The sequence below is a fragment of the Alligator mississippiensis genome, chromosome 5 (assembly GCF_030867095.1).
Source record: "Alligator mississippiensis isolate rAllMis1 chromosome 5, rAllMis1, whole genome shotgun sequence".
Lineage (NCBI taxonomy): Eukaryota > Metazoa > Chordata > Crocodylia > Alligatoridae > Alligator > Alligator mississippiensis.
This window is the reverse complement of record NC_081828.1, coordinates 189,387,131-189,413,324: the sequence shown is the minus strand read 5'-3', so window position 1 is coordinate 189,413,324 and position 26,194 is coordinate 189,387,131. Positions and strand designations below refer to the sequence as shown.

Below are 26,194 nucleotides of genomic sequence, written 5' to 3'. Positions count from 1 at the left end.
CCTTAGACCAACATGGCTACAACCAAAAACCCAGCAACAGGGATGAGAAAGAAGCATCCCGAAAACTGCTTGGGCTCGGGCAGCGCTCGCTGGGGAGCCGCCACCCAGGCACTCAGCGCGGTAGCAGCCGAGACGCGGCGCGGGCAGGGGAGTCTCCCATGCAGACCCGGTGGTAAAGACAAACGCAGGAGGCGGCGGAGGCAATCCTCCTCCTACGCATGCGCACAGAGGCGAGCGCCGAGGCCTACATTTCCCAGGCTGCCACACAGCGGGTGGGTGGGGCAGTCTCCCACAATGCCCTCTGGGCGGGTGGCCGAGGCGGCGGCGTTGCCGCTGCTGTCTCTTTAAGGCGGGGGAAGCGATGCGGAGCGGTGGAAAATGGCAGAGCTGCAGATGCTGTTAGAGGAGGAGATCCCGGTGGGCAAGCGCGCGCTGCTCGAGAGCTACCAGAACCTCACGCGCGTTGCCGACTACTGCGAGAACAACTACATCCAGGTGCGGCCGCCGGCGGGGCCGGGCCGGGCCGGGCCGGGGCGGGTGGCAGCCCGAGCCCAAGCCGCGCCGGGCAGGGCAGGAAGTGGGCGCCGCGGCGGCAGGAGCAGGGAGCGGTGCAGCCGGGCAGGGCCCCCGCCGCAGCCCGGGGCTTTTCTCCCCTGAGGTTTTCTGCTGAACTTCATCCCAGTCTCCCGGGCGGAGGGTGGGGGCGGGCGGGCCGCGGCGCCCGGAGGGTGTGTCCGCTTCCCCCGGGCTTGTTTGTTGTGAGTCACGTCGCGCCTCCCGCCCTGGGGCCTGCCTGCGTGTGCGTGTGTGTGTCGGGCGGCACATGCAGCTCAGGAAGGGAAGGGCGCGCCCAGCTGCCAGGCTCTGCTCTCCGCGGGACCCACACCCACACCCCGTCAGTCAGTCAGGCGCACACTGCCCCTGCTCCGCTGCCCCCCCACGCACACCCTGTCACAGTCGCACCCCACCTGCCCACTGTGAGGGACTTCCGCGAGGCAGGAGTGCCCGAGCCCCCCACACCTTGGCAGTGTGTGTGGAGGTGTGTAAGCATGTGCGCTCACAGACATGCTTTGGGGACCGCTGGGGCTGAAAGGACATGCTCGTCCCAGGTGTGCGTGCAGGGGCGTTGTGTGGCAGGGTGGGAGGCAGTGCTTGCTGCTGCTGTGGCGCCCCATCCGGAGGGCAATGGATGCTTGGGCCTGTCACTTCTGTGAGGTGCGGCCTGTTGTTCCCACTGCAGGGTGCTTGGGCCTCAGACTGCTCTGGTGTCCCCTGTTGCTGGGACAGCCCCAGGTTCCACAGCCTGCTACCGGTGGCTTCCTAGTGACCCAGTTCCCTGCGCCTCTGTCTGAGGCTCCTCTGTGGGTGCTGCTTTAAGGACACTTTAATTTAAACTGTTTGCAAAGCTTTCATTTGATCTCTTTGCTTCCGAATCCAGTCTTCCATCCACTGTGCCTCTTGTACATTCCCCAAAGAACTCAGCTGTTCTCCTCCTCCTCCCTCCCTCCCCCCCCCGGGAAAAATGATATAGAGAAAAGGAAGCTGAACTATATGCCATGAGTTGTCTTTCAGATAAGCCTTTCAAATGTAACGTGTCCCCAGTTGGGTGTGCTGTACCAAAGCTCAATACAGTTTTTAATACTTCCAAGTTATTTGGTATCCATCTGCAGCTAGCTGGTTATCCTTCTTTTCATGGAGCACCACACTTGAAAAGGAACCACAATGTTTCTTTAAGGAAATTGCTTCTGAAAATACAAAGTAATCATTTTGACACTTTAGATTGAAACTGCACTAGGAAATCAGAATTTGCATAGGGAAAGGTTGACATCTGTCTGAGTGGGTGGCAACACAGTTTAAACTTTTTGTTTTGTTCTTGGGAGTTACTTGCTCCACCCGAAAAAATCTGCTGATGCAAATGCTTTTAAAAGGTGAGGTTGCATTTGGTTTTACTCATGGGAAATATGACAAACACATGAACATAGTAATTGCAGCTCATGTTTTGACCTGTCTGACTCTTCTTTCTATTTGAGAAAAGTTGCAAAGAATCTGTTTGGCACTGTGTTCATTTAAAATGATCAGAATCATAAACCTTACTAATGTTTTTAAAAGAAATGAATCCCATTAGTCATTTGAAAGTCACATAACCAGCAACCACTTGAGAATCAAAACCTGCTGTGTACTTGACAGCCTGTCTGCAAGTGGCTGTATTTTCCTTTTTTGGAAAGAATCTGACATGCTAAAATGCAGAGTCAGGACTTACGCAGTAGTCTCATGGGGTTTATATCTAGTTTGCATTGTGTGTAGGTTTAATCAAATTTAGAAAAAGTGTATTGATGATGAGAGAGATATTATTTTTGGTAAGGTAAGGCTTGAATAAAGCCATCTGTTCTACTGTTACAGAGGATTGACTGTAGTAGTGGCAGTGTCCTAGATGGCACTGCCACAGGATTAGAGGATACAAGGCCAGTGTAGGGTGATGAGAATGAGTAGGTGGGATCAAAACGTGGTGTTTATACTGAGTATCTTTGATCGGACAAGTCAGTCAGTATTTTTAACATCTAGGTTGGCTATGGCACCCCATTTGTCTTTATCGTGGGAAGAGGCAGTCAAAGCAGAACAAGGCAAGAGAAGCTATAGACGAAGTACAGCATTAAATGTAGGATGTCATCATCTGGGTCCCTACTTAAGTGACTCAAACCAGGCTCTGTGAGGTCTCTGACAGAAATGTGACTACTGGTGCATACGCTCTGTCTTTCAGATCTAAACAGCAATATGCTGTTCTCATTGCAGGTGTTACTCTGTTGCCACCACCTGTGCTTTGTGAAGTTGAAACTAAATGGATTTTGTTTGACATTTTTGATCAAACCACACAAATGTTTGTTGTAAACACATCTGGTTACTGTTTTTTTGTATTTGGTATCTAGCTGTCTTTACCTGGGCAAGACTTAGTTTTATTAAAGATAAGACTTAAAAGCAATAATCTTAAAAGATTGATTTCCCTCCCCTGAGAGAACTTTAGAAGTATCTGTATTCAAAATATATGAAATATATATATATGAATATATATCAGTCTGAAAAGATGAAACTTAAATCATCTTTCTTGTCCTTTCTTTTCTTTGTTCCTACTCTGCCCCCAGCAACTGACTGATCTCTGGATGCCAGTGTTCAAAGGAACTGGGAAGCAGTTTACGGTTACCATGTACTGTGCAACAAACAATACCAAATCAGAATTCCAGGTAGTAGGGTATCTTGTCTGCCAAGCCATTCATGTTCTGAAAGTCTGTCTAATAAAAGGAAAAAGAAAGAAGATGCTAAATGGAGCCAATGAGATTAGAGGGAAGGCTGAGAGTACTGAAAGAAAATTTAAAGTGGTGACTGTTGAGGGAGAGAAGAAAAGGAAATGGAATGTAGAAGTAATAAATAACAAGAGGAAGTTGGCTCAAATGTTGGGGATTTTTTTTCGCATTTTTTTTTCTTTTAAGATTTGACTAATGGGAAACAGTTTTAAAATAACTAAATTACTGGATTTAATTTGTAATCAGATTTTCAGTCTGTCTGAAACTTCTGGCTATGGTTATAAGTTCTAGTGATGATTTTTTTTTTTTTTTGAAAGCAGCTAGAAATAAGGCATCTGATATTTTTGAACAGCCAAGTACCTTTCCTTCAGCACTTCTACAGGCCAGATTTTGAGTCCTCAGCTAGCAATCTGTTTTCATCTCCTTGTAAAAGGAGTTGTATTAATATGTAGGCAACTATGTAGAGGGTGAGTGGGACAAAACATAGTTTTTTCCTTAGTTAATTAAATTAGATCTGAGATTTATAAATGCTAATTAAATGGGCATTTATAAAGTACCATTGTATTTCTCAGGCTAATCTTAGTGCTAGGTGACAACCTAGAAAGCTGGACACTTACTTATGACTAAATGTGTCTTTAAAATGGCATGTTGGGAGGTAGGGTAACCCACCTGCGGTGGGCACTATAGTAGGTGCCATGCAAATATAAGCCATGGTTTCTGTGTATGAACCTTTCCCTCAATCCTTCTTGGCTCCTGGTAAAGTCTGTTGTTGCCCTTGTCGGGATGAAAGAAAACTGGGAGTCATTGCATAAAACTGGCAAGGTTGGTGATGAATTCCCCAGTGTGTTAAATTGCAATATGGGGATTGCGAAGGTGATGAACTTCCTTTGTCATTTCTCTCTTTGTGCTCCCAACATACAGAATCAAAGAATTTGCAGCTCAAGCTGCTGCTTTTAACCTCATCAGCTGACAAATATTAACTTACATGGATTTTTTTAAGAGTTTAGTTTTTAGGATAGACAGTTAATTCTTTTACAGAAGCGAGCATACCTGCAATAACTTGTTTAGTGCGTTTGACAGTGAAGACTATAAGTAACGTAGGAAAATGATGCCTTCAGAGTTATTATGCAAACTCTTTCCTTTGAGTTACTACTGTTGATTGTGAAGATTACAGAGGAAAGCTCATTTCTCTGTCAAAGTGTATAAAATAGTGCTTGTTAACCTCTGTCAATTAAAGTCAAGGGCTGCTTACAGAGGTGGAAAAAAAACAAAATGGTACTTTTACTTTAAGTTTGGTACACCCCTGTGCCAAGCGCAGTGCATGCACAAAAGAGGCATCGCATTAGTTGGACCTGGCTTGCCCAATATCTGTATAGATCAGGGTCTTTAGTGGGGCCTTTTTGGCACTTATAGCTGGTTGAATCGGCTTTTAGATAAAAGCACCAAGAAGCCCCACTGAAGCATCTGATCTACTTGGATGCTGTGGAGCCAGGTCAAACTAACGTGTTGCTTCTTCCGGTGAAGCTGTTGTTTGTTTGGATTTTTGTTCATTTGTTTGTTGTTTCTCCCCCCCCCCCCCCCCCCCCCCCCCCAACTGTCAGTGCCCAAGATGATGCCCTGTGTTTTTGTATCTGCTTAAAGCATCATTTTCTAGTCTTGTTTACTTCAATTTGTTTAACAACTAAATCACACATGACTTTAAATGTTGCATTCAGGTCCTGTAAACTAATAGTTTGGAATACTGTGCGACTCCCATAAATGATGGTCCTGAGATTTTAGTGAATGGATTCTGCAGCTTTTGAAGGTAAATTGCATAAATCATGAACAGGACATTTTGAGGAAGTAAGTGCTGAATTGCTTAATGTTGTTTCCTGCTGTAACTTCTAGCTGTTATGTGGAAACTGTATTTCATATGTAGCTGAATGTGTAGTTTTTCTGAAAGAAAGGCAGAAGCAAGGGTCTTTTAGCTTGACCTTTGGAATTTTACCCTAGTGAAGGGAATTGGAGGCTTCCTTCCTGTTTCGGGGGGGGGGGGGGGGGGGAGGAGGAATATACAGATTGCATGAGGGGGGGAAAAAGACTTTTTAAGCCAGAGTCTGGACTTTTGATAGGATGTGTTTATTAATTGGAGAGGCTTGTTCCATTTTTATCTCGGCGTTGTACAATTGAAAACAAATTACCACGGATGAATTCACTTTTAAATTGACACGTGCATCATAATAATATGTATTTGAGCCTTTTTAGTGTTTTTTTTCCTTTTTAGTTGGCAACTGATTTGGCACCAGATGCCTTTTGCCAGGAAGAATGGTAAAATGTGTCTCAGCTGCTTTCAGTACAGTGGCATTCACTTGAGCTGTTTGTTGGATTCAGGAAATAACCTTCTTAAACAGTCACTTATACTAGATTTTATGTGCTGTGCAAACTTAATTACTTTTGTTGTGTATAATTAATTATTTATATTTAGGCTTCCAAAATGGTTACAGTATTGACTTAAAGTTGGGGAACAGAATAGAAAAATTGTCTGCCCACAGTTTTCTTTTGTAAGTGGACACTGCAAGAACTGCCTTCTAAACGCATTTGATTTTAAAATATGAATGTTTTTGCCTAACAGACTTGATGATTGGTAGTCAGTGAGAGCTGTCAGTTTTGGAAAAACGGCTTATTTTTGTACATAGGTCTAAAATGGGTATCAGCTCCAAGGTCCTAGTTTGTTTGATTATTTTGCATGTACAGGAGGAACCAGTCTTCTAAATAAGGAAAACGCAAAGTGATCATACTCTTATATGCCGAAGGGCTGGTTTTCACAAATTGGAAATATTTATGCGCAAACCTTCTAAAATTATTTGAGGGAGATGGCAAAATTTCCATTACTCTTGCTCCTATTTCCCATTACTACTTCAGTAGAGGATTATGTTTGTATTGCTCTGATGTTACTAGGCAAGGCAGAGTGAATGGGACTAAGCTGTGCTGCAGAGGATGCCCTGGGGAAGAGATGGAACAGACATAGAGAAGAGGTGATATGGAATTATGGGGCCTGATAGTGGCTTTATGGCAGAGAATCAGAGATTTGATTCCTTATTCTCTGGACTGGAAGGAGCTGAGAGCATTTAGGTTAGTATGTTTGGCACTTGGGGTTTTTAGAGGAAGTGATGAATGAAAGAGAGAGTTGCATCTAATTTTCTTTTTACCCCAAAATCTGTAGTACAGGTCCCTGTAGATATGGGCCTGTAGGTTAAACTCTGTTCTTTCACACCTTGGATATGTGAATAAAAAAACAGCCTGAAGTGGTATAGTGAGGATATAGAAATCAACATCCACACCATTTCTCTACAGAGCAGTAGAAATAAAGGATGTGGGGAAACCAGGAAGAGTATGAGTCAGAGTAAGAGGTAAATGGCTTAGAAAGTATAACAGAATGTATGTGTATAGTGCCAGTTATCTAAAAATTTAACTTTCACAAACAACAAATTAAACCTGCCAGTAGCTCTGCTTTGTAAGCTGCATTTTAATTACTTTGCAGATAAGTTAAAAGGGTAACTGAAGAGCAAAAGGTCATATGGGGACTTACTGGCAGATTTGGGAACAGTGCCTAATTGTTCTGACTTGTTCCCTCCTTTCCCCCAGTTGCCACCATTAGTCGTGCCCCCCCCCCCCCCCCCCCCCAAATACTCTGTAAAAGGAATTTTTCAGAAATACAGCAAACAATGAAATGGAGTCCCCAGGAAAATAAATGTGCCTGAGACTTTTCTTTAATGTCTTGAGTAATTATAAAAAAGATTTAATTATCTGCTTCCAGGTGTAAGTTTTAAATGCCAGTTTTCAGCTTTTGAATTCTATAACCCCTGCAACACCATGTCTCAAATGCTGACAGATTCCTGTCAGTGCAGAAGTCCTCAAAATAACTACTGTATTGACTTGAAAATAAGATGATCCTGATTATAAAATGAGCCCCCAATAATTAGATTCTGTATATGTTAAATTTATAAACTTGTTCATAATTTTTCAAGTATAGACTCTAATTAATTATCAGAGACTTGTCTTGAGTTTGTCCCTTTCCCACTGCTACAGCAGGGAAAATATAGTGGCAGGAGGTCAGGTAGGCCCTTTTTTCCCCTCTCCCTCCCTACTATCAGGCCCTGCTTGGGGTCTGTTTTTTCTCTCAGCATCTGGAAGTGAGGGGCAATTTTGATATGTAAGGGAACAAAAACCACTGATTTCAAAATAAACAGATCTGTAGCAGTTTGCATATAGGCAAATTACTGTGGGTACCTACTTAATCCAGAATTGATGCTTTTTTTTTAAATTTATTTTATTTTTTCATATTTTTGCAAACTGTTGTAAGTTTTAGCACAGGTACTCAAAACACTTTTGAGCAGCACTTTTGTACCTACTAGTACATAGTACCAACTTTTTTTATATTTTTGAAATTTTTTTTGTGTTCCATGTCAGATTAGCCAGATCAATTCAGAATCCTTTGAATAGTTCAAGAACTGTGTGACCCTACTACTGGCAAGTATTCTTCATCCCAGACTTTTCAGCCTGGGGCTTCCGATACTTCCAAATCCTTTGGCAGGCATCCTATGTGCAGGCCCAAGCTTGGAGGCTTGGGGTTTAGATGTCCCCTAGTTTCACTTGTCCTCAGGCATATGACTGCAGAAGCAAGCAAGGGAGGAGTCCCCCATTTCCATAAAGTCAACGTGTAGCCAAGATCCTTCCAGTAGAAGCTGGCCAGTAGGAAGCTAACTATGAGGCTCTCATAGGGAATCCTGTCTGCACATGGGTAGTGGTGCATCCTCCACTGCACAGTGCCATTTAAATGCATTTCAGCTTGGGTATCTGACTAGTCAGTGCAGCAACTACACTTGATCTTAGCTCAGAAGAGTCTGAGAAGTGACAATATCAGTCCAAAGCCAAAAGGCTCATGATTTACTGTATGCAGGCAACCTCCACTTAATGCTGTTTTGCTTAGCGGTATTTCACTATAACGCTCATTTTAAATTGATACCTGATTTCAATTAGTGTTCAGCAAGTTTCTTTATAACACTCGCAGTTGCCACCTTGGGTCATTGCAGTCTCCAACTTGGGTCGTCAAATACTTTGTTTCACTTAACACTCATCTTTTTTTCAGGAACCAATTAAGAGCGTTAAGCGGAGGTTGTCTGTAGTTCATTGGGCTGGGCCCCAGCAGAGTTAACAGCATTTTAAGATATGGTGATCCCATAATTCACCTCTGTTCAGTGCGTGTGTGTACTCCAGATATATGGATACTAATACTTCAAGCAGTTGGTTTTCTCAATGAATTAGCATGTACTGTGTTGCCAGGAAAAGCAAAACTTTTAAGTCTAATTCCTTGGTTTTGGAAAGAATGTTTGCTCTGCTTTTCTCAGGCCAATCAATTAATGGAGGTGTTAAGATGAGAGTGCATAGTACCAGGCAGAAGTGGCACTTGCAAATACTGCATTTTATTGCTTAAGTAAATTCTTAGTTTTGTCAACAAGAGCCCTTGGGGAATAATTTCCTATCAACTGTGTGAGTTACAGCTGTAAAGTTGTTGCTACAGTGTAGAAAAGGTGTTTTTGTTTTTTTTGTTGTTTGGGGTTTTTTTCGGGGGGGGGGCGACTTCAAAATAGCTTTGGTATTTTTACCCAATACGTAAAAAAAAAAAATTAGCAAAATATTACTCAAGTTTATACAACTTTTGACTTTTGTCTATCAGAATATTGTAAATGATTTTAGTAGGAGATGTAAGTTATAATTGCTTATAACTACCTGGTAGCTACACTTCCAAAAACAGTTCATTTGTACTCTGTGAATTCTTTATACTTAAAGAAAAGAAAGCTTGGAGTAACATGTTGGGTCTCTGTGACTGTAGATTATATACTTATATGCTTAGTAAGTACAAGTAAAAAGGTAGACTTTTTGTCATAGTTAGCCCCCTGGCAGATATTACACTTGAGGCATGATTAACTTAATCACATTTTAAATAGTATTCAGTTATACATTCAGGCAATAAATGGTTCCACAAAATTTGTGTAATAATTTTGTGTCTGGTTTTTGTTGTGCCTTAAATTGAAGGTGTAGTTGCATGACAGATTAGTTGATAGCTCCCCTAGCTGTGGGACTGTGCTGGAGTCTCCAGTCAGCTCTGGTATGGTCCCAGGGCTAGGACCCACCATCAGCTGATTGTGGGACCCAGTCCTGGGACCACATTGGTTAACTGGGACACCTAGCTTTCAACTTGCCAGTACAGGGGAAGCTCACAATCATGATCCTGGGCTCCCATTATGCAAGTCATAGTGGTGCAGTTGTGATCTGATTCTGAACCCCACCCAAAAAAAAAAAAGGGGAATGTCGTCTTATGTGTGGCATGGCAGGAGGCATGATTGTTGGGATCATTCCATTAAATGTCCAGGGGCCTTTAGAATATTAGCCTGGAACATGAAAGAGAAATGAGGTTTCTCTTGATTGGCATGTTTTCAACAGTAAAGTTTATGCAAGTCAAATGAAGATATCCTGGAGAAGCTGGCCTTGAATGTCAGGTTTTGTTTTTTGTTTTTTTTTTTTTTGTTGTTGGCATAGTAGAGCTGTCTGTTGTAGCAAGTGTAAAGCTTGTCTTCCTGGGAGACTAACCTCATCCAGGCACAAAAGACCATCACAAGCCTTATCACCTTCCAGTCTGAGTGCAGGCCTTGTATTTCTGATTTTACCACCTTTCCTTATGCACTTTATCAAACCAATAAAGACCACTACCAAAGCAAGCTGCTCCACTGCACCTGCTGCTTCCCCTGGGAAGAGAATAAATGTGACTCTATATTGCTTAATGCACCCTTGGAAAATGTTTAGATACTGTAGAGATGAATGTAGTATAGAAACCAGTAGAGAGGAGACAAGATTTCACATGCTTTCCTTTTACAGCTGTCTTGGATACACGTACCAAATGGAAGTCAGAAGTAAGATGCTAAATTTACAAGGGGGATTTAAAAAATCAACACAGTATTCCTATTGGATGGTCTTAATCATGTAAATGGCTTCACAAAGATGCATGCAATGCAAATTGAGCTACACAGAATAAAATAAATATCTTATTAGTATCCCTGAACATGTGAGTTACAGATTGCTACTGAAACAGAGTAGTCGGAAAGCAACCAAATGGCAAAATGTTGCTTTAGGCGATGGGGTGTGGGGTGGCACGGGTGCTAAGGTGCTCAGTTGGTTGCAAGTTCAAAGCCGTAGCAGAAGCACTTGCAGCGTGGCCCTGCTAGATTCTAATGAATCTGCAAATTCTGCTAAATATCTTGTCACGCAAGGACATGAAAATGGACAGGAAAGGCTTTTAGGCAAGTGGAATATTCTTCAATTCAACTAACTCTACAAACCAATTGCCAGATGCATCTTCAGGTTCATCGTCTGCCAGGTCAGCAGATTCACTAAGTTGTACATGGTACCACTGTCTGTTTTCATTGCATTGACAGTTGTAGACCAAAGAGCAAAGCCCTTTTATGCTTGGCACTTTTGTAAGTGCTAGGGTGTGTGGTTGACAGCTGAGAGGTTGCAAGTTCGAGGCCATAACAGAAGTGTTCACGGCATGGTCCTGTTGGATTCCAAGAAATCTGTGAGTTCTGTTAAATACCTTGTCATGACAAGGACATGAGAAGGAAGGAAGGTTGTATCTGCACTAAATCTCATGATTTGAAACTTTATACATTGGATAGATAACACCAAATAGGTGAGGAGTACAAGGTTGCAGGGAGACTTTCAGCAGTTAAATGAAATGCCTTTCTGTGGCTTTCCGAGGCATTGTTCTCCAACCCAATTATTTTGAAGAATGTCATGATCTGTCTTTTTTGTGCTGTACAAAGAGGTATGACTCCACTCACCCTTGGAGACTGCTACAAGTCTGTGGTTCATATTGTTATCTGTCTTGGCTTTTGCTCTGCACTTTGTAGGCCATGTCTATCTTCTTTCTTTCACTTCAAGTGTTGCCAAACATCTCTTTGCACAGCTATGCAGTGTCACCGATATATTAATGTGAAAGTATTCTTATGCACAGCTCCTGCCATCTGGAACAGATTTCCTGTATCTCTTTATCTCTCTGACTCTTGATCTCATTCTGAGTCTCATGTGAAACTCTTCTCCCTTGCCTATTTCTCTTAATTACTCTCTCCCTCTGTTATTTAACTGCAAATCATACTAGGATGCAGTATAAATTGCACAACTATTTTTGCATGGCATCTTTCAGACAAATGGCCTCCATTACTGTGGGTTTGAATAATAGTTCATCATATGGGCCAGCAGTTTCTAAATTGATACGCATACCTTTACTTTTTAGGGAAAATATATGTCAGGTGGGCCAGAATTTTGCATGGGGCAGTGTGACAGGCTGAGATACTAAGGAACAGAGAGCAGATGAAAATGAGAATCATGTACAACGAAATCTCTATTTCTGTATTAGAAAATTTTCCCCAAATACCCCTGTAATGGAGTCCTGCTTCAGGGGTGGCGTAGATATCCCTGGCACCCTCAGTCCTTATCAACTGCACCCTCTCTGGGCAATCTCCTCTTCTCTTTTTCTGCCATGCCTTGATGTATTTATCTTTTAGAAAAAGAGAGGCTTCCCCAGGGCTTTCCAAACCTGGTCTCACTCATGAACTCTGGTTTCTGTGCTCGTTATCTTAAGGGTTAATTACATGGGCCCTGTCCTCCCCAATACCCATGCCTATATGTTGCACCCATGCCTTGCAGATGTCACACACAATAATCAAATCATAACCGCCCCTATGAGCTCCTAGTTCTGTTTGCCTTTATACCAGCCTCTCTCTAGGCTGCATGCACTCTGGCCCCAACTTGGTCTGCAGCTATGGTCCTCCTGGCCTTCAGTCCTTCTCCTGGCCCTGGCCCTGCTCCTTGGCTGGTTCAGACCCTTATACTCTGGCCCACTTCAAGATAAACTTGGGTGTATCCTGGCAAGTACCTTGGTAGGGGTATTTGCTATCTCTCTCTTTATCCAGCAAAAAAAAGGAAAAAAAAAAAGTGCCTTGTGTATCATTTTGTTACTTTTGTCACTTAAGTTGGCTTGGTATCCTTGTTGGAAGTGGCAGAGGGAACAAGCTTGAAGTGGGCAGGTAAGAAGGACCTAGAACAATGTACAGTTGAGGGTGGGGTCTGTCCTTTGGATTTGAGCTCTGAAGTGTTACCTTTTGAAAAAGGTCCTGCCCACTTCTCTTGGTGAATTTTCTAATGCAGAATGCCTTGTAATCCATGCTGGTCACTTCTAGAACTTGACTTATTTGGGACATTACAGCTGTATGTTCTCTTGGGCTGCAAGTCTTAAAGATGGCTTCCCTGTTTTTGGGGGGGGGTTGTTTTTTGTTGTTTTTTTTTAAGGAGTCAAGAGGCTATGAGCTTGAGTCATGGTAAAATGTTAAGGATATAGTTTCAGCTTGGGAGCACAGTATGGCTTTTGATATTTTAAGGAAACCATATTGCTTGATAAAACACAATCACTTTTCTAGATCTTGCTTCATTCTTCATTACTCTTGAATAGTGTGTCCTTAATCTTTTACTTTTTTCCATTGGTATAATCAGTGAAAGCTCCCTAACTGCTTCTATGTGTGTGGGAGTCTGTAACATGTGAACTAGTTTCTTTAGCTGCTTTCAATGCTTAGTGTCACACACTAATTGTTCAACATTCTTGGGTCTTTGCATTGTATTTGTTATTCCTGGTAGGAGGAAGAACAAATGCACAGGTATTTTGAGTTGGGGGGCTGAGCCAAACAAAATAAGAGCTGTCAAGTTTTGTGTAGCTTCATCTATAACATTTCTGCTCTGGAATAAGTTGTTTGTTTTCCTCCTAAGCATGGGACGATGGCATAGGGTTTACAGGAGTTCGACATGGATGAAGAAGAACATGGGAGGATTCAGTGGGGACCAAGACAGCTGCACAATTTACCACCTCGCTGGCAGGAAGTGGGATTATTTTGTTGAGTGGTACAGGGAGAAAGGGATAAGAGGGCCTGGAGCAGCGTGGCAGCATTTGTTGCTGGTGGTGCATAGTAAAAGGGTGAGAAGGAGAGGAGGATTTAGGACAGGGTCCTTGATTTCCTAGTCTTGCCTGGCTCTATTCACCTACCACTTTCAGTACCTCATTGGTATGATGGTATCTGGCTTCTGCTGTCACCTCTTTGCTACCAATTCCTCCATTCTGGCTAGGAGGAAACCAGAGTCAGCTTCAAGTGGATACCATGGCAGTCTTTAGTAATAGGGAGGGTGAATCAAAGGGAATCCCTACTGAAAAGGTGATATTCAAATAGGAACACAGGAATGCATGGATGGAATCATGTATCTGAGTTACATTCATCAGATGTCCTGTAAGACGGGCAACCTTCAAAGCCAGCTTTGGAGGGAGTGGGCAGAGGTGGATTAAGACTTTTTTGGGGCCCTGGGCAAGGAGAGGATTGGGGATCCCAGGACTCTAGCAGAGGGAGGAACCTCTTCCCCTCCTGGTGCCGATGCTGTGAAGGTGTGTGACCCAGTTCTCACTGACGAGTTATGGTAAGCAGTGTAAAGTAAATAATAATAGGACTTATTTGCATATTTCCTGATATGCCAATAAATATGCAAGTAAGTTATCTTCTTTGCTTTATTGTGCTCATTTACTCACTGACCAGTTAGGGTGAGAACTGGGTCAAAATTGAAGAACAATTATTGTATACCTGGCAACAATAAACCAAGGTACAACAGGTCTCCTAGGCATCTGGGGGCCCCTAGTTGTCAGGCCCCTGGGCCTGGGCCTCACTGGGCCATGTATTACCACCTAGGCAGGTGGGTGTGTGTATGCATTGGAAGACTGGGATCATCCGGAAGTAAGGAGTGGAAAGCATTAGATTCACTCATAACTAGAGTCAGGTGTAAATGGGGAATTAATTATATAAAAGTAGAGGAAAAGAAGGTGTATTATTATAAGGCTGAAGAGCACTGAATTTGGCCATGTGTAACAGTGAGAAAATATTTCCTGTGAAGTGGAGGCAGAATTGACGCTGCTGTGTGCAATAGAGAAGTATTTTTCCTCTTCACTTTTTGAAATTGACAAGATGGAAAGATTCTCTTGTGAGAGGTGTTCAGGGGAAGGAGTGGGAGGGAATCCTTAGCTGTCAACTTTGTTTTGCATATTTTTCAATGGTTAGGCCCTGTTTTATAAGACTGTCTCTCTTCCTTTTATATAGTACTTGATTTGCATATTAATACTATTAAATGTTTGTTTAGACTATGCCAAACTATAATTTTGCTTTGATGATAAAACTTCCTGTATAATTTATTTGGCTACTGATACAAACATTTATTTTTTGCTTGCAACAGAAGTTTTAACCAGTTCACTCTTTAGCCCTAGCCTGCATTGCATTTACTCATGTGAGAAACTCTGTGGTAGTTGACCTTTTGTCAGCAGCCTTAAGTGACATGCAGGTTGCTAGGAATGCTTAGAACTCCTCTTCTTCAATGTAGATCGGACCAACAGGCTTTTGGTCAGAAAGACATGCCAGAGTGTATTACTTGCATGCTGATCTGTGTGCATGTCCTTTGACCTTGCTGTATTCTACTGAGGGAATCAAGGACAGCTGCCTAGATTTTCCTGGAATGCACACATGTGATTAGACAGCATAGCAGGGATAGGGCATGGGCAGGGCTGACTTGATGTTTAAAAAGGAAGAAAACAAATTTGCTTAATCTAACATAGTTTTCTCACTTTTTGGAGCTGGGCTACATGAAATGTCAAACTGGTGTCAGTGTAGACAGGGCATTATGCTTTCTTGCCACTACTGGGGATACCTGAAGCTGATTGTCCTTTTGTTGTTGCTAGTATAGGTGGGAGAGCACTGTCCTATAATTGTAAGTCAAGTGCCAATTTAACTTTAACAGGGATTAGAAGACTTGGCAGGGCCTTTTTAATGGCTGTTGTTTGTAGATGGATGCCTAAGGAAACTATATAGTGGTGGTTACTGCTGCTGTAGTGATTTAAGGAATTCTAGCTTTTCCTGCAGTCCAGGCCTTTATAATGAGGCTATCAGACTTTTAAAGTTGTTTTCCTCAGAATCCATTTGTTTGAGAACTTAATTTATGGCTGTTCTGGTTTCTTTGAATATATTGTCTGTCATTGGGTTTGTATGCTTTTTGGGGATATGTTTGTAACTTGAGTGTTTTGTTTTGTTTTTTGTTTTCTTTAATTGAATTATTTTCACATTATGGACTAATGGCTGGCAGGCAAATTGTGAGTATAGAGGGAATGATGGCACACTCTACCTAGGCTGACGTCTTCCCAAACCTTTCTGTGGCCTCTGGAAAACCTGAGTATTACTCCTGGCTAGACTTAGTTAGATGGTGCTCAGTGTTGAGAAGTCTAATCTTTTGCATTTAAGGACTTGGAGTTCTGGTACTAACCATAGGATCAAATACTAACGCTTCCAAATTAATTCTTCAAATTTATTGCCTGAAGTTAAGTACATATTTGCAAGAGCTAGCAAGTAAGGTGGCCAAACCTGCCTTTACTTGTGAGCGTGCTAGCTGCTGTTAGCTAATTGGGTAGAAGGAAAGACCATGGTAGATTTCTTCCATCTAGCTATTTCTACATCTGAAAGCAGTGAGTCCTAATATAATCCAGGCCTTTATTGCCATGAGTACTGCACAGACCTGTGGCTTATATCCAGTTGGAAATTAAAGCTATTAAGTGGATCCATCATGATGTGAACTATTGCCGGATCAGTGCTCCAGGGTTTGCACTAATTGGTTTCTTGCTGGAATAGAACATGTTGGTTTTGTATTTAAACCTGTTAGTGTTTCCCAAACTACTGACTGCACTGGCCCACCTACCTCTTCTCAGTTTAAAGTTTTGAGGGGGTGTAGCAGTCTAGAAAATATTAAGGGTTTTCACTGTTTCATTGACTGAAAAGGTTTGGGAACCAGGGATCTAAATGGTGTCCAGCCCTTCCACTGCGGAGAGACTCTTGCTCACTATGACCACATCCACATGTGTCTGGATGTTTGTTTCCTCAGTGGTAAGAAGCAGTGGCACATCTTGTGCTGCTGCTGCTTGTACCCAGGGAATGCCTGTGCCACGCACCCTCTGGCGTGTGGCACAATTACTCTGGGTGGAGTAGGGGAGGCTGGGGCCAACACCGGGCTGGCCCCAGGACCTCTTACCTGGAGTCCTAGGGGCCTCCTGGGGCAGCAGCAGTGGTGAATCCTGCTTTTCAAAGCCTGGCCAGCAGCTGGAGCATGGCTCTGGCTGGCCAGGCTGTGGTTTGGGGTGGTATGTGCTGCTCCCATGTGCTCTGCTTTGCTTTTTTGCATGGGTTTTTCTGATCCCAGGAGATCCCCGGGTCCCAGGGTCAAAAAAACTCCCCACACTGCTACCTTGCAGCACAGGGAACAGCTGAATGTGTGGTATGTTGCACCGCAGATGTCTACAGCGCCTCATACTGCAGGGCCACACTCATCTAGATATGGTCTAAAGTGTGATCAACAAAGATGAATCAGATGGAGTTTTAAGGCTTAAAAGAAAGGGGGGAATGATCAAGGGACTCTTGGAAGGGCCCTTGATTTTGTTGGAATCTTTGGAATGGACAAACCCCTTTATTTCCATGGGGTGTGGGGAGAAAGTGTTTAGAGTCTGGGGAATGGACAATGTAGCAGGTTAATCCTGGCTGTAGGTGGGTAAAACACTTGAAATGCAGATATACACCACACAGCTTCTTTATTTGATCACATGGAAATTTTGAATTGGTGGTATTTATATAGTTACATAAGACTGCACAGATGTGAGAACAGAAGTTGACCCTTTAATGTTCCACAGAGTTTTTGACACTGGTATTCAGGAATTGCTTGTAAAACTTTATAATCCAGGCAATTTCTTTTATGGTTCTTGTGATTGACAGCTGTTTTTCCTTCATGCAGAAACAGTACTTGCATTGTAGCCATTTCGCTTGTCAACTGTTTCTTGACTTCAGAGAGCCTTTCTAGCTCTTGGCACACTGTCTGTGAAACTCTTCCTGTAGCGTGACAGCTCTCGTTGACTTGCTTTGGACTCCCTTCCCATAAGAATCTTGATGTCCATTACTGGCTCATGGATTGGAACAAGCATCCCAGGACATCTCTTTTTGCATGCAGTTGTTGTCATAAGGGGCCTGGTTTTCAGCCTAACTGCTTTCAACTGACTCCTTTTAAAAAGGCTGACATTCCATCCTCACTACGCTAGTTGTGACTAGTATGGCAGCTCCCCAGGGTGTAAGCTTCAGAACAAAATTAGCTGCAACACCTGAATGCCCCAGAGTAAAGTTAAAGTTGGAATATGATCCTTTGCTCTAAATCTTGTTGTTTCTCATCTTGCCTCTCAAAGTGTGTTTAAATTTAAAGTTTGTTAGGCCCCCAGTCATGTGTAGGGTATAGCCCAGTATACAGGGTGAGGGTTTGGAATTGAAGATGGCATTGAAAGCTTAGTTATGAAAACCTTATGGAAAGTTAGCATTTTCATCTGGAACACTATAGCTATTTTTGATTGGAAGGAGAAATAAAGCTCCAATCTCTGATCTAAAAAAAAAAAATAAGTAACTCAGCTGTGCTGAACATGTATGTTCATAGTAATCTTTGAGAGTGAACTGAAAGAGGCAGATAAATATACCTGTCGCTTCCAGTTGTGAATTTAAGTCCAGAAGGAACCATTTTGAACATCTTATAGCATAAAAGACCTTGGCCAGCGATTATTGGATCCAGCCTATAGCTCCTGTTTGATATATGGCATGTTTTTTTAAGAGCTTTAGTCTTGATTTTTTTTTTTACAGATTTACATAGTGAAGAACCCACCACTTCCCTAGATGTAAACTTTGGAATGGCAGTGACAGAAAGTCTGTTGAGATCAGAACTTGGGCAACCGTTACAAGTTTACCAAAAATGATTCACCATTCCCTATCCATTTGGAGTCGGTCAGGATAGGTTTGCATGTAGGAGTGTCTGTTAATGTATTCGCTAAAACAATACAGGATTGAGTGGCTGAGGTAATTTTAATTTTATGCAGCTGAATGTGGAGGTCCTCAGTCTGAAGTATCATGGTTCCAGTGCTGGACTGGGAGTTGTTAGCTAGCAGTCCTGCTCCTGGAAATGAGCTGAAGTTAAGGTAGGTGGTGGTGCATATGCAATGTAAACAGATTGCTGCTTGAATTTCAGGCCCTGTAAGAAACAGAAACCAAAGAAGCAATATTATATAAACAGCTTGTAGAAGAAACAAGTTGTTTCTAAGTTCTTGGAACATTAGAGACAATAGAGGATTAAAGTATTTTATCTCATTCCTGAAAATATCTTGTGCTCCAGTCCCTTCTGTATTTCTGCTAATCTTGTTGATAAAAGAAGCCTGCAGACATTTCTTGCTTATTGGCTGGTTCCTTCTGCCAGACTGTCAGATTGTGGCATTACTCATTTTCTGATCTATTGATAAAGATTTTGTGACATCAACACTATACTACAGTGGTATCACTGAGGAGATCTATCTGGAGAAGCAGGGCAAATAGCTTTCTGGAAGCTGGCAGTGAAGGCAAAAGGAAATTTTTGAACCTTCTGTATAGTGCCAAAGTTGTGAATGGTGCTTTTATTATAGTGGTCTCTACCTTGGGGCTTATGCTTTCTAAATCACATGAAATTAAAGTTAAAATACAGCAAATATGATGCAGGTGGAGAGAGAAGAGGAATTTATTGCATAGGCAGCTTTGCAATGCAAAAGGGAGGGGCACATAAAAATGGTGCAAAGGTTTGAATGGCAGAACAAATAGTTGTTGCTTTGAGCTGTGAGAGGAGGATTGCTAAGATAATTCTTGCCCAGTTGTACATATACACCATGCAACCCTATACAAACGTATTTGTATCTATATGGAGAAGTTTGCTGCAGAGCCAACATGAACACTATTCTCTGCGTTGGCTTAAAAGTTACCATTAACAGAGCATCTGGCACTTCTTTTTTTAATTTCATATGTTAGTCAGTCAGTCAGTCAGTCACTCTCTCTCCCATTGGATGGATTATTTTGCTTCTCTGACTACAACAGCCTATTTTAAAAATTTAATTGAGGCCTCTACATGTGCAGGTAAAGGTGCAGTTGGATCTAATGTGTGATCTACACAGTTGTGCCTCCTGCTATGCCACATGTGCATGGCAGCAAGTGCAATTGTGGGACCATGCATTGGATCCAATTGTGCCTTATTGCTAGTGAAGGGGGAGCTTGATCCTGAGTACCCTCTGCATCAGCAAGAAGCAGGCTCCCACAACCGGGAGCCCCCTGTGCTGATGATGAGGCTCCCAACCATGAGGGCCATGCAATTCTGGTCTCCCCCTGCATCAGCAAAAAGCAGGCTCTCATGGATGGGAGCCCCCTCCAAAGGGCTATGCATGAGGACTATGTGCAATTGGGACTGAGAGCCTTTGCATCTGACAGGGCTCTTGGTTCTGCCTGCACATGTGGGCTTGGCAGTTTCATGCACCCCCAAACCTTGAGGATCTCAGCTGCCCCAGTCACTCAGGCCCACAGGTTTCACGCTGGGTACAGTGCACCCTTGTGGCTGGGAGATCCTGCTATGTGTGCAAATTAAGCATGTGAACAACCAGCTATAAAGTTGGTACACATTTTCCAGGTCTTACTTTATAACTGCTTGGAGCATGTGTGTGATGATCAGTTACACAATTAACTGGTTAATTGTGCAATTACCTTAATTAGCCTGTGTAATACCTGTGTGGCAGGGCACTGTTGGTGCCTGCCACTTTAAGGACTCAGTCAAGCAGCCAGCAGGTGTTTGATTGCAGTGGCCATTTTGGATCCCTGGCTGCCTATATAAACAGAGCAGTTTGCTGCTGGGTGGCCAAGCAGTAACATCGCATGGCTGCAAGGCTGCTTGGAACATCCTGGAGATAAGGGAGGAGCTGTAGGAGATGGCTTGGAGGCTCCTGGTCCTGGGCATGACCTAAAACTGCGCCCTGCCAGGAGTGGGTGGCCTGGTGGGGCTCTGTGGTGCAGAAACCCTCAGGAAATGCCAGGCCAGTTACCACCCTGGTGAAAGGCAGGTTGGGGCACTTTAATAATCTTAGCTCTCACAACTGTGTGGGTTACCCCATAAAAGGGTCAGGAAGGCAGACCCAAGAGAGAGAGGGCTTTAGACTCATAAGCCTGACTTGGAATTCCTCAACTGATCAGTGCTGGGGCCAGGACCAGAAGGGTCGAAGGGCCGGGGGCCCACCACGACAGATGCTCAGAGCTGAGGGCTTGGGGTTCTGACTGGCCTGGAGGTGGGGCCGGAGCCTGTGTAGCCAAAGGTCCCAGGGGGACCACACCCATAAGGGGGAAACAGATCAGGGAGCTAGGCAGCCCCGAATGAAGGTGGAGTAGGCTGCCTGAATGGAGGGATCTTGGAGAGGTCCTGACTGGAGTATTCTGGGGCCCATGAGTGGGGCTGGTGATGTTAACAACTAGTGTATGCCATCTGTGAGCCTTGGGCTATGGTGTAGGGGAGGAACGGAACCGCAGAGAGTGCTCCTTGGCATCAGGACAAGAAGTGGGCAGCCTCCTGTTTAATTAACAACTTAATTAAATGTCATCAAGGCATGGTGGGCAAGAAGGTGGGCAGTTGGCCCAGAACAGGTGGGCGGGGCACTGGTAGATTGGCCCTGGAGAACGCCCCCTGTTACAACCTATAATCTGTAGAGGTGGCCTTAGTGTGTCGTCCCATCCCCTGCCCCGCCCCAGTAAAGATCAAAATATTTTTAAAACTTGTAAAGAAAAAATAGAATGGCTTCCTGACTGTTGGTAAGAGAAACTCTGCCTGTTCTCTCCCCCTCTTTATTATAAGTCTATTAAAGTTAGTAACAGAACACGATCACATTTCATGTATGTTTCTTTATGTGTAACGTATAACATGATGTCTTTTTACCTCAGTCAAGGTAGTTCAGGTAGAAAGATGTGTGAAACAATAGTGAATATGAAGGAAGACTTGTTTTGCAAGAAGCAGTATATTTGTGTAAAAATTTCTTTTAAAATGGCTTCTTTTGGAAGAAACTCTTACTTTTGTTCTCTTCAAAGACCAGAAATCTTCCATTGTCATTAAGGTCCCCTCCTCTATCAGCCTGAGCCTGGACATCTGGGTGTGCTTTAAGATCTTATTTGGGTAGGTTTTTAGAAGGTGTGCTTAAGTTTAAGGGTACTGTTTGGGGAATTATGTTGTTGCTACTTTTGTTTTAATAATTGTTCTTACTATAAGCTGCTCAGCCTTTTTTTGTGGAAGCCAACCTATAAATGAAATGAAATAAATAAAGAAAAGAAACCAACGAACCTCTCTCCTAATCAAAATAGAATTAAAACCTTGCCATCCAGCAAAGAAGAGAAAAGTATAACTTGTACAGGATGCAGACTGGCAAATGTAGTCTAACTACAAAAGCCCTGCTTTCCCATGTTGACAGCTCAGCACTGGTCAAAACAATAGTAACACACACAGAACTAGCTCTTCACTAGCTGTCTAGCATGTATTGGATTTTTTGGGGGGGTCCATATGAAACTGATCTTGTAAATTCCAAACTGTAGCTGTTAGACTGTCTTAAGTTTCCTTTAATTTTTTCCACCTTTTTGAGGAAAGCATGGCTGACCACTCTTCTCAGATTCTCTCTCTGAGGAAAGGGAGTTGGCTTCTAGCCTGTGAGCTCAAATATGATTGTAATTAGCCCTGAATCTTTCAGTAATTTATAATATGCAGCACTGGGGATCCTGTTCTAGTCTGGTGCCCAGTCAAAATAGACTTTATTATGCAAGTTACTTACCTGAAGGAAAGAGACTTGAGATGCATCAGTTGTTTTTTTTATTAAGTATATTGAAATAACATGTCTAATCCTCAATAAGTTTTCAGGATATTGGAATGCTAGATTTTTATTTCATGCCAGCATCTCTTTTAGGTGTTAGAAGGAAGTTCTGTATAATAGTACTATTGAATGTGTTGCTCTTACTGTCTTTAAAGACCCCCACCCCCTTAGTAACTAGATACTGATTTTTTCCTTAACTAATGTATACAGAGCTTTGTCATAGCTAATGTGCACATGAGAGAAATCTTTCTATATGATGTGTAGGTAGATGTGAAGCATAAAAAATTAGGGTTGGAAGGGACCTTAGGAAATCTAGTCCAAGCACCTGCTCAGAGCAGGACCATCCCCAACTAGATCATCCCAGCCAAAGCTTCATCTATCCAAGTCTTAAACCTCCAAGGATGGAGATTCCACAACCTCTCTGGTTAGCCTGATCTAGTGCTTTACTACCCTCCTAGTGAGAGGTTTTTTTCCTAATAGCTAACTTAAACGTCTGTTGCTGGAACCTGAGACCATTGCTACTTTTTCTGTCACCTGTCACCACTGAGAACAGTCGAGCTCCATTTTAGGTAGTTAAAGGCTGCTATTTAATCCCCCCTCAGTCTTCTCTTCTGCAGACTAAATAAGCCCAGTTCCCTCAGGCTCTCCTTAGAAGTCATGTGCCCCAGCCCCCTCACCACTTTTTTTGCCCTCCGCTGGACTCTCTCCAATTTGTTGGCATCCTTTCTGTAGCGGGGTCCTAAAACTGGACATGGTAGTCCAGATATGGCCTCACAAGTGCTGAATAGAGGAGAATAATTGCTTCCCTTGATCTGCTAGGAATGCTCCAATTAATGCAGCCCCATATGCCACTGGTCATCTTGGCAACAAGGACACTGGCTTGTATTTAACTTTTTGTCCACTGTAAACCCCAAGTCCTTTTTTGCAGATCTGCTGCTTAGCCATTCAGTCCCTATCCTGTACCAGTCATGGGATTTTTCTGTTCAAAGTGCAGGACTTTGCACTTCTCCTTATTAAATCTCATTACATTTATTTCGGTCCTGTCTTCCCATTTGTTGAGGTCTCTCTGAATCCTAGCCCTACCATCCAGCATATACTACTCCCTTCAGCTTAGTGTCATCTGCAGATTTGCTGAGGGTGCATTCCATTCCATCTTCCAGGTCACTGATGAAGATATTGAACAAAGATGGCCCCAGGACCAACCCCTGGGACACTCCACTTGATACTGGTTGCCAACTAGACATTAAGCCATTGATTACTATCCCTTAAGCCTGACAATCCAGCCAGTTTGGGGGTTTTTTTTATCCACTTTTCAGTCCATTCATCTAACCCAGACTTTCTTAGTTTTCTTCAAGAGTGTTGTGGGAGACGGTATCAAAAGCCTTGCTAAAGTCAAGGTATGTAATGTCCACTGCTCTCCCTGCATCCACAGAGCCAGTCATCACATCATAGAGCACAGCCAGGTTGACTTGCATGTGGTGAATCCATGCTGATTGTTCCTAATCATGTTTTCCAAGTGGTTAGAAATGGATTCCTTGAGCACCTGCTCCATGATTTTTCCAAGGACTGAGGTGAACTGACTGGACTTGTCTGTAGTTCCCTGGATCCCCCTTTTTCCCTTTCTTAAATATATGGGCATTATGTTTTCCCTCTTCAAATAATTCAGGGCATCTCCCAGTCGCCACAAGTTTTAGGAGATAATGGCCAGCAGCTCTGCAGTCATATCAGCCAACTCCTTCACCACTCTTGGGTGCATTGCGTCCAGCCCTATGGCCTCCAATGGGCCAGCTGATCTGGATGCGGCTGGTCCTCCAGTCTTGATGACTCTTACCCGTCACATAATCTCTGGTATCAGGCCTTCTTCTCCTTCTCCTAATCGACTATGGATCCGTTGGAATCATAGGCAGCCCCTCCACTGCCTCTTTTCCCCTCTTTTGTGGGTCCCTCTTGCTTTTGGCCAGATGTCTGCCGCTTCATGTGAGCTATCCTTGGTGTACGGCTGTTGTCTGGACCCCTCAATGAAGGGTAGCCAGCCAAATAAGAAATATAAAGAAACATTAAAACAGAAAACAACTGAGGAGTAGGCACTGGCTAATAGGAAACAAAAGGAAAGAACACGAAGGAAGGGGGTAAAAAAAGGCAGGTATGTGAGATAAATTTAAAGATCGGGCTGAACAGTCCTACTAAACTCGCTTTGCCCTAAAGCCTGTGCCTGGCTGCGTCCCTCAATACTGGTCCACTCTGCCCCTGTTGAGAGCTTCCTATGCCTCTCTCTTGGCTAATTCTCCTCCCCTGACCTGGTCGGTACGTGTCTGGTGTGGGTAGTGTCCCTTGCCTTCTGTGTGTCTCCTTGCTCTTCCTGGAGCGGGGTCTCTTTCCACATGCCAGTGCTGCCTGTGACCAGTGCGGGGTTCTTCTGCAGCTGTTGCTGCCTGGGTGTCCCTGCCCAATCAGCAATTCCTTTGCCGTGCCAGTGCGGGCTGCTGCTGGCGTGGAGAGCGTCTGCAGCCTCCACTGCCTCTCCCGCTCTCCTCGGCTCCCAGCTGGTGTCGGCTTTTACCCTGGCCGGCCGGTGATCGTCTGTGATGTCACCCGGCTGTGTGGGTTTTTCTTGTTGGTGTCACTCTTTTGGAGTCCAGAGCCCTAAAGTAGGTAAGTGATCTTTATTTTTGGGGTTTCCCCTCTGGGGGTGTGTGCCCCCATATTTGTGTCCCTGGGACAACTAGGTTGTCTCCCCTATTCAGGGCATGGTGGGCGTTTGACTCTGGATCTGTATGCGGGGCACAGGTGAGCTGCCACTGTGGGCTGGGGCCGGGGTGGTACTGTGCTATTCCTGGTGGGGACTAGGCCAGGCTGCACTCAGGGTAGGTGGTGGCAGTGTTGGGAAGGGGGCTACAGGAGGGAGCTGCAGCCTCGCCCAAATTCCTGGTTAATTGTGCAATTACCTTTAAGACAGCTGCTTAGCCTGTGTAATACCTATGTGGCAGGGCACTGTTGGTGCCTGCCACTTGAAGGACTCGGTCAAGCAGCCATCAGGTACTTGATTGCAGTGGCCATTTTGGATCCCTGGCTTGCCCAAATTAACTGATTCCCCCCTCTCCGCCCCCCCCCCCCCCCCACCTGGTGCTGCCCTGGTTCCAGCCCACCCTTGGCCCCCACCCATGCAGATCTGGAGGCATATGCCCCTCATGCCCTCCTGGGGTGTGTGAAGTGGCAGGAGATGCCCGCACCCCCACAGGCCCTGGACAAGCTGCTTGCAGCTTCGTCCTGAGTTTCGCTCCAGTTGAGTAGCGCCAGCCCCACTCCCTTTGCTACTGGGACTTTTGATCTAGTCCCCACCCCTGCTCCTTCCCTCACAACAGACTTACCAGCCAGACCCAACTGCTCTCCATGCTGCTGGGCTGCGCTCCTGGCCACCTACATAATGTGCTGTAGCTGCATGCATGCACGGGGCATTTATTGGCAACATTATGGTCACATCAGCCAAAAAAAGCTGTTTGCTGACACTGTCAGTGTTCCTTATATTGGCCCCTCTACTTGTTATCCTTTACTTCCCTCACTAGCTTCAACTCCAGTTGTGCTTTGGTGTTCCTGATTTCATCTCTGCGTGCCCAAGCAGTACTCTTATACTCCTCCCTAGTAGTTTTTCCAAATTTCTACTTTTTGTAAGCTTCCTTTTTTTTTTTTGTTAGCTCATTGAAGAGTTCCCTTTTAAGTCAAGCTGATCTGCTGCCATACTTGCTAGCCTTTCAGTGTGTTGGGATGGTTCGATTCCATGTCTTCAGTAAGGTGTTTTTTTGGGGGGGGTTGGGGGGTTGTTTATTTTCTTTTAAATACAACCAGCTGTTCTGGACTGCCTTCAGACTTGCCTCCCAAGAGATCCTGCCCATCAGTTCCCTAAGAGAGTCAAAGTCTCTGCTCTTCTGAAGTCCAGGATCCTGGCTGCTGCTCTCCTTCCTCTTTCCTCAGGATCCTGAACTGAATCATCTCATGATTGCTGCTGCCCAAGTTGCCTTCCACTTCTCCA

The 26,194-nt window shown here is 43.9% G+C and overlaps 1 protein-coding gene across 14 annotated transcripts in view; it reads left to right on the top strand.

Moving 5' to 3' along the window:
• Positions 1–292: 292 nt before the first annotated feature.
• Positions 293–26,194, top strand: part of ABI1 (abl interactor 1) — a 126,809-nt gene continuing 100,907 nt past the window's right edge. For 6 of the 14 annotated variants that reach the window (XM_019497998.2, XM_019497977.2, XM_019497991.2 and 3 more), the window contains exon 1: positions 294–495. In XM_019497998.2, coding sequence (XP_019353543.1) covers positions 379–495 — 117 coding nt within the window. In that variant the 5' untranslated portion in view covers positions 294–378. Of the gene's footprint in view, positions 496–3,137; positions 3,237–5,011; positions 5,101–26,194 lie in introns of all 14 variants that reach the window. The other 8 variants (XM_019497997.2, XM_006259633.4, XM_006259631.4 and 5 more) reach the window with 5 other exon arrangements.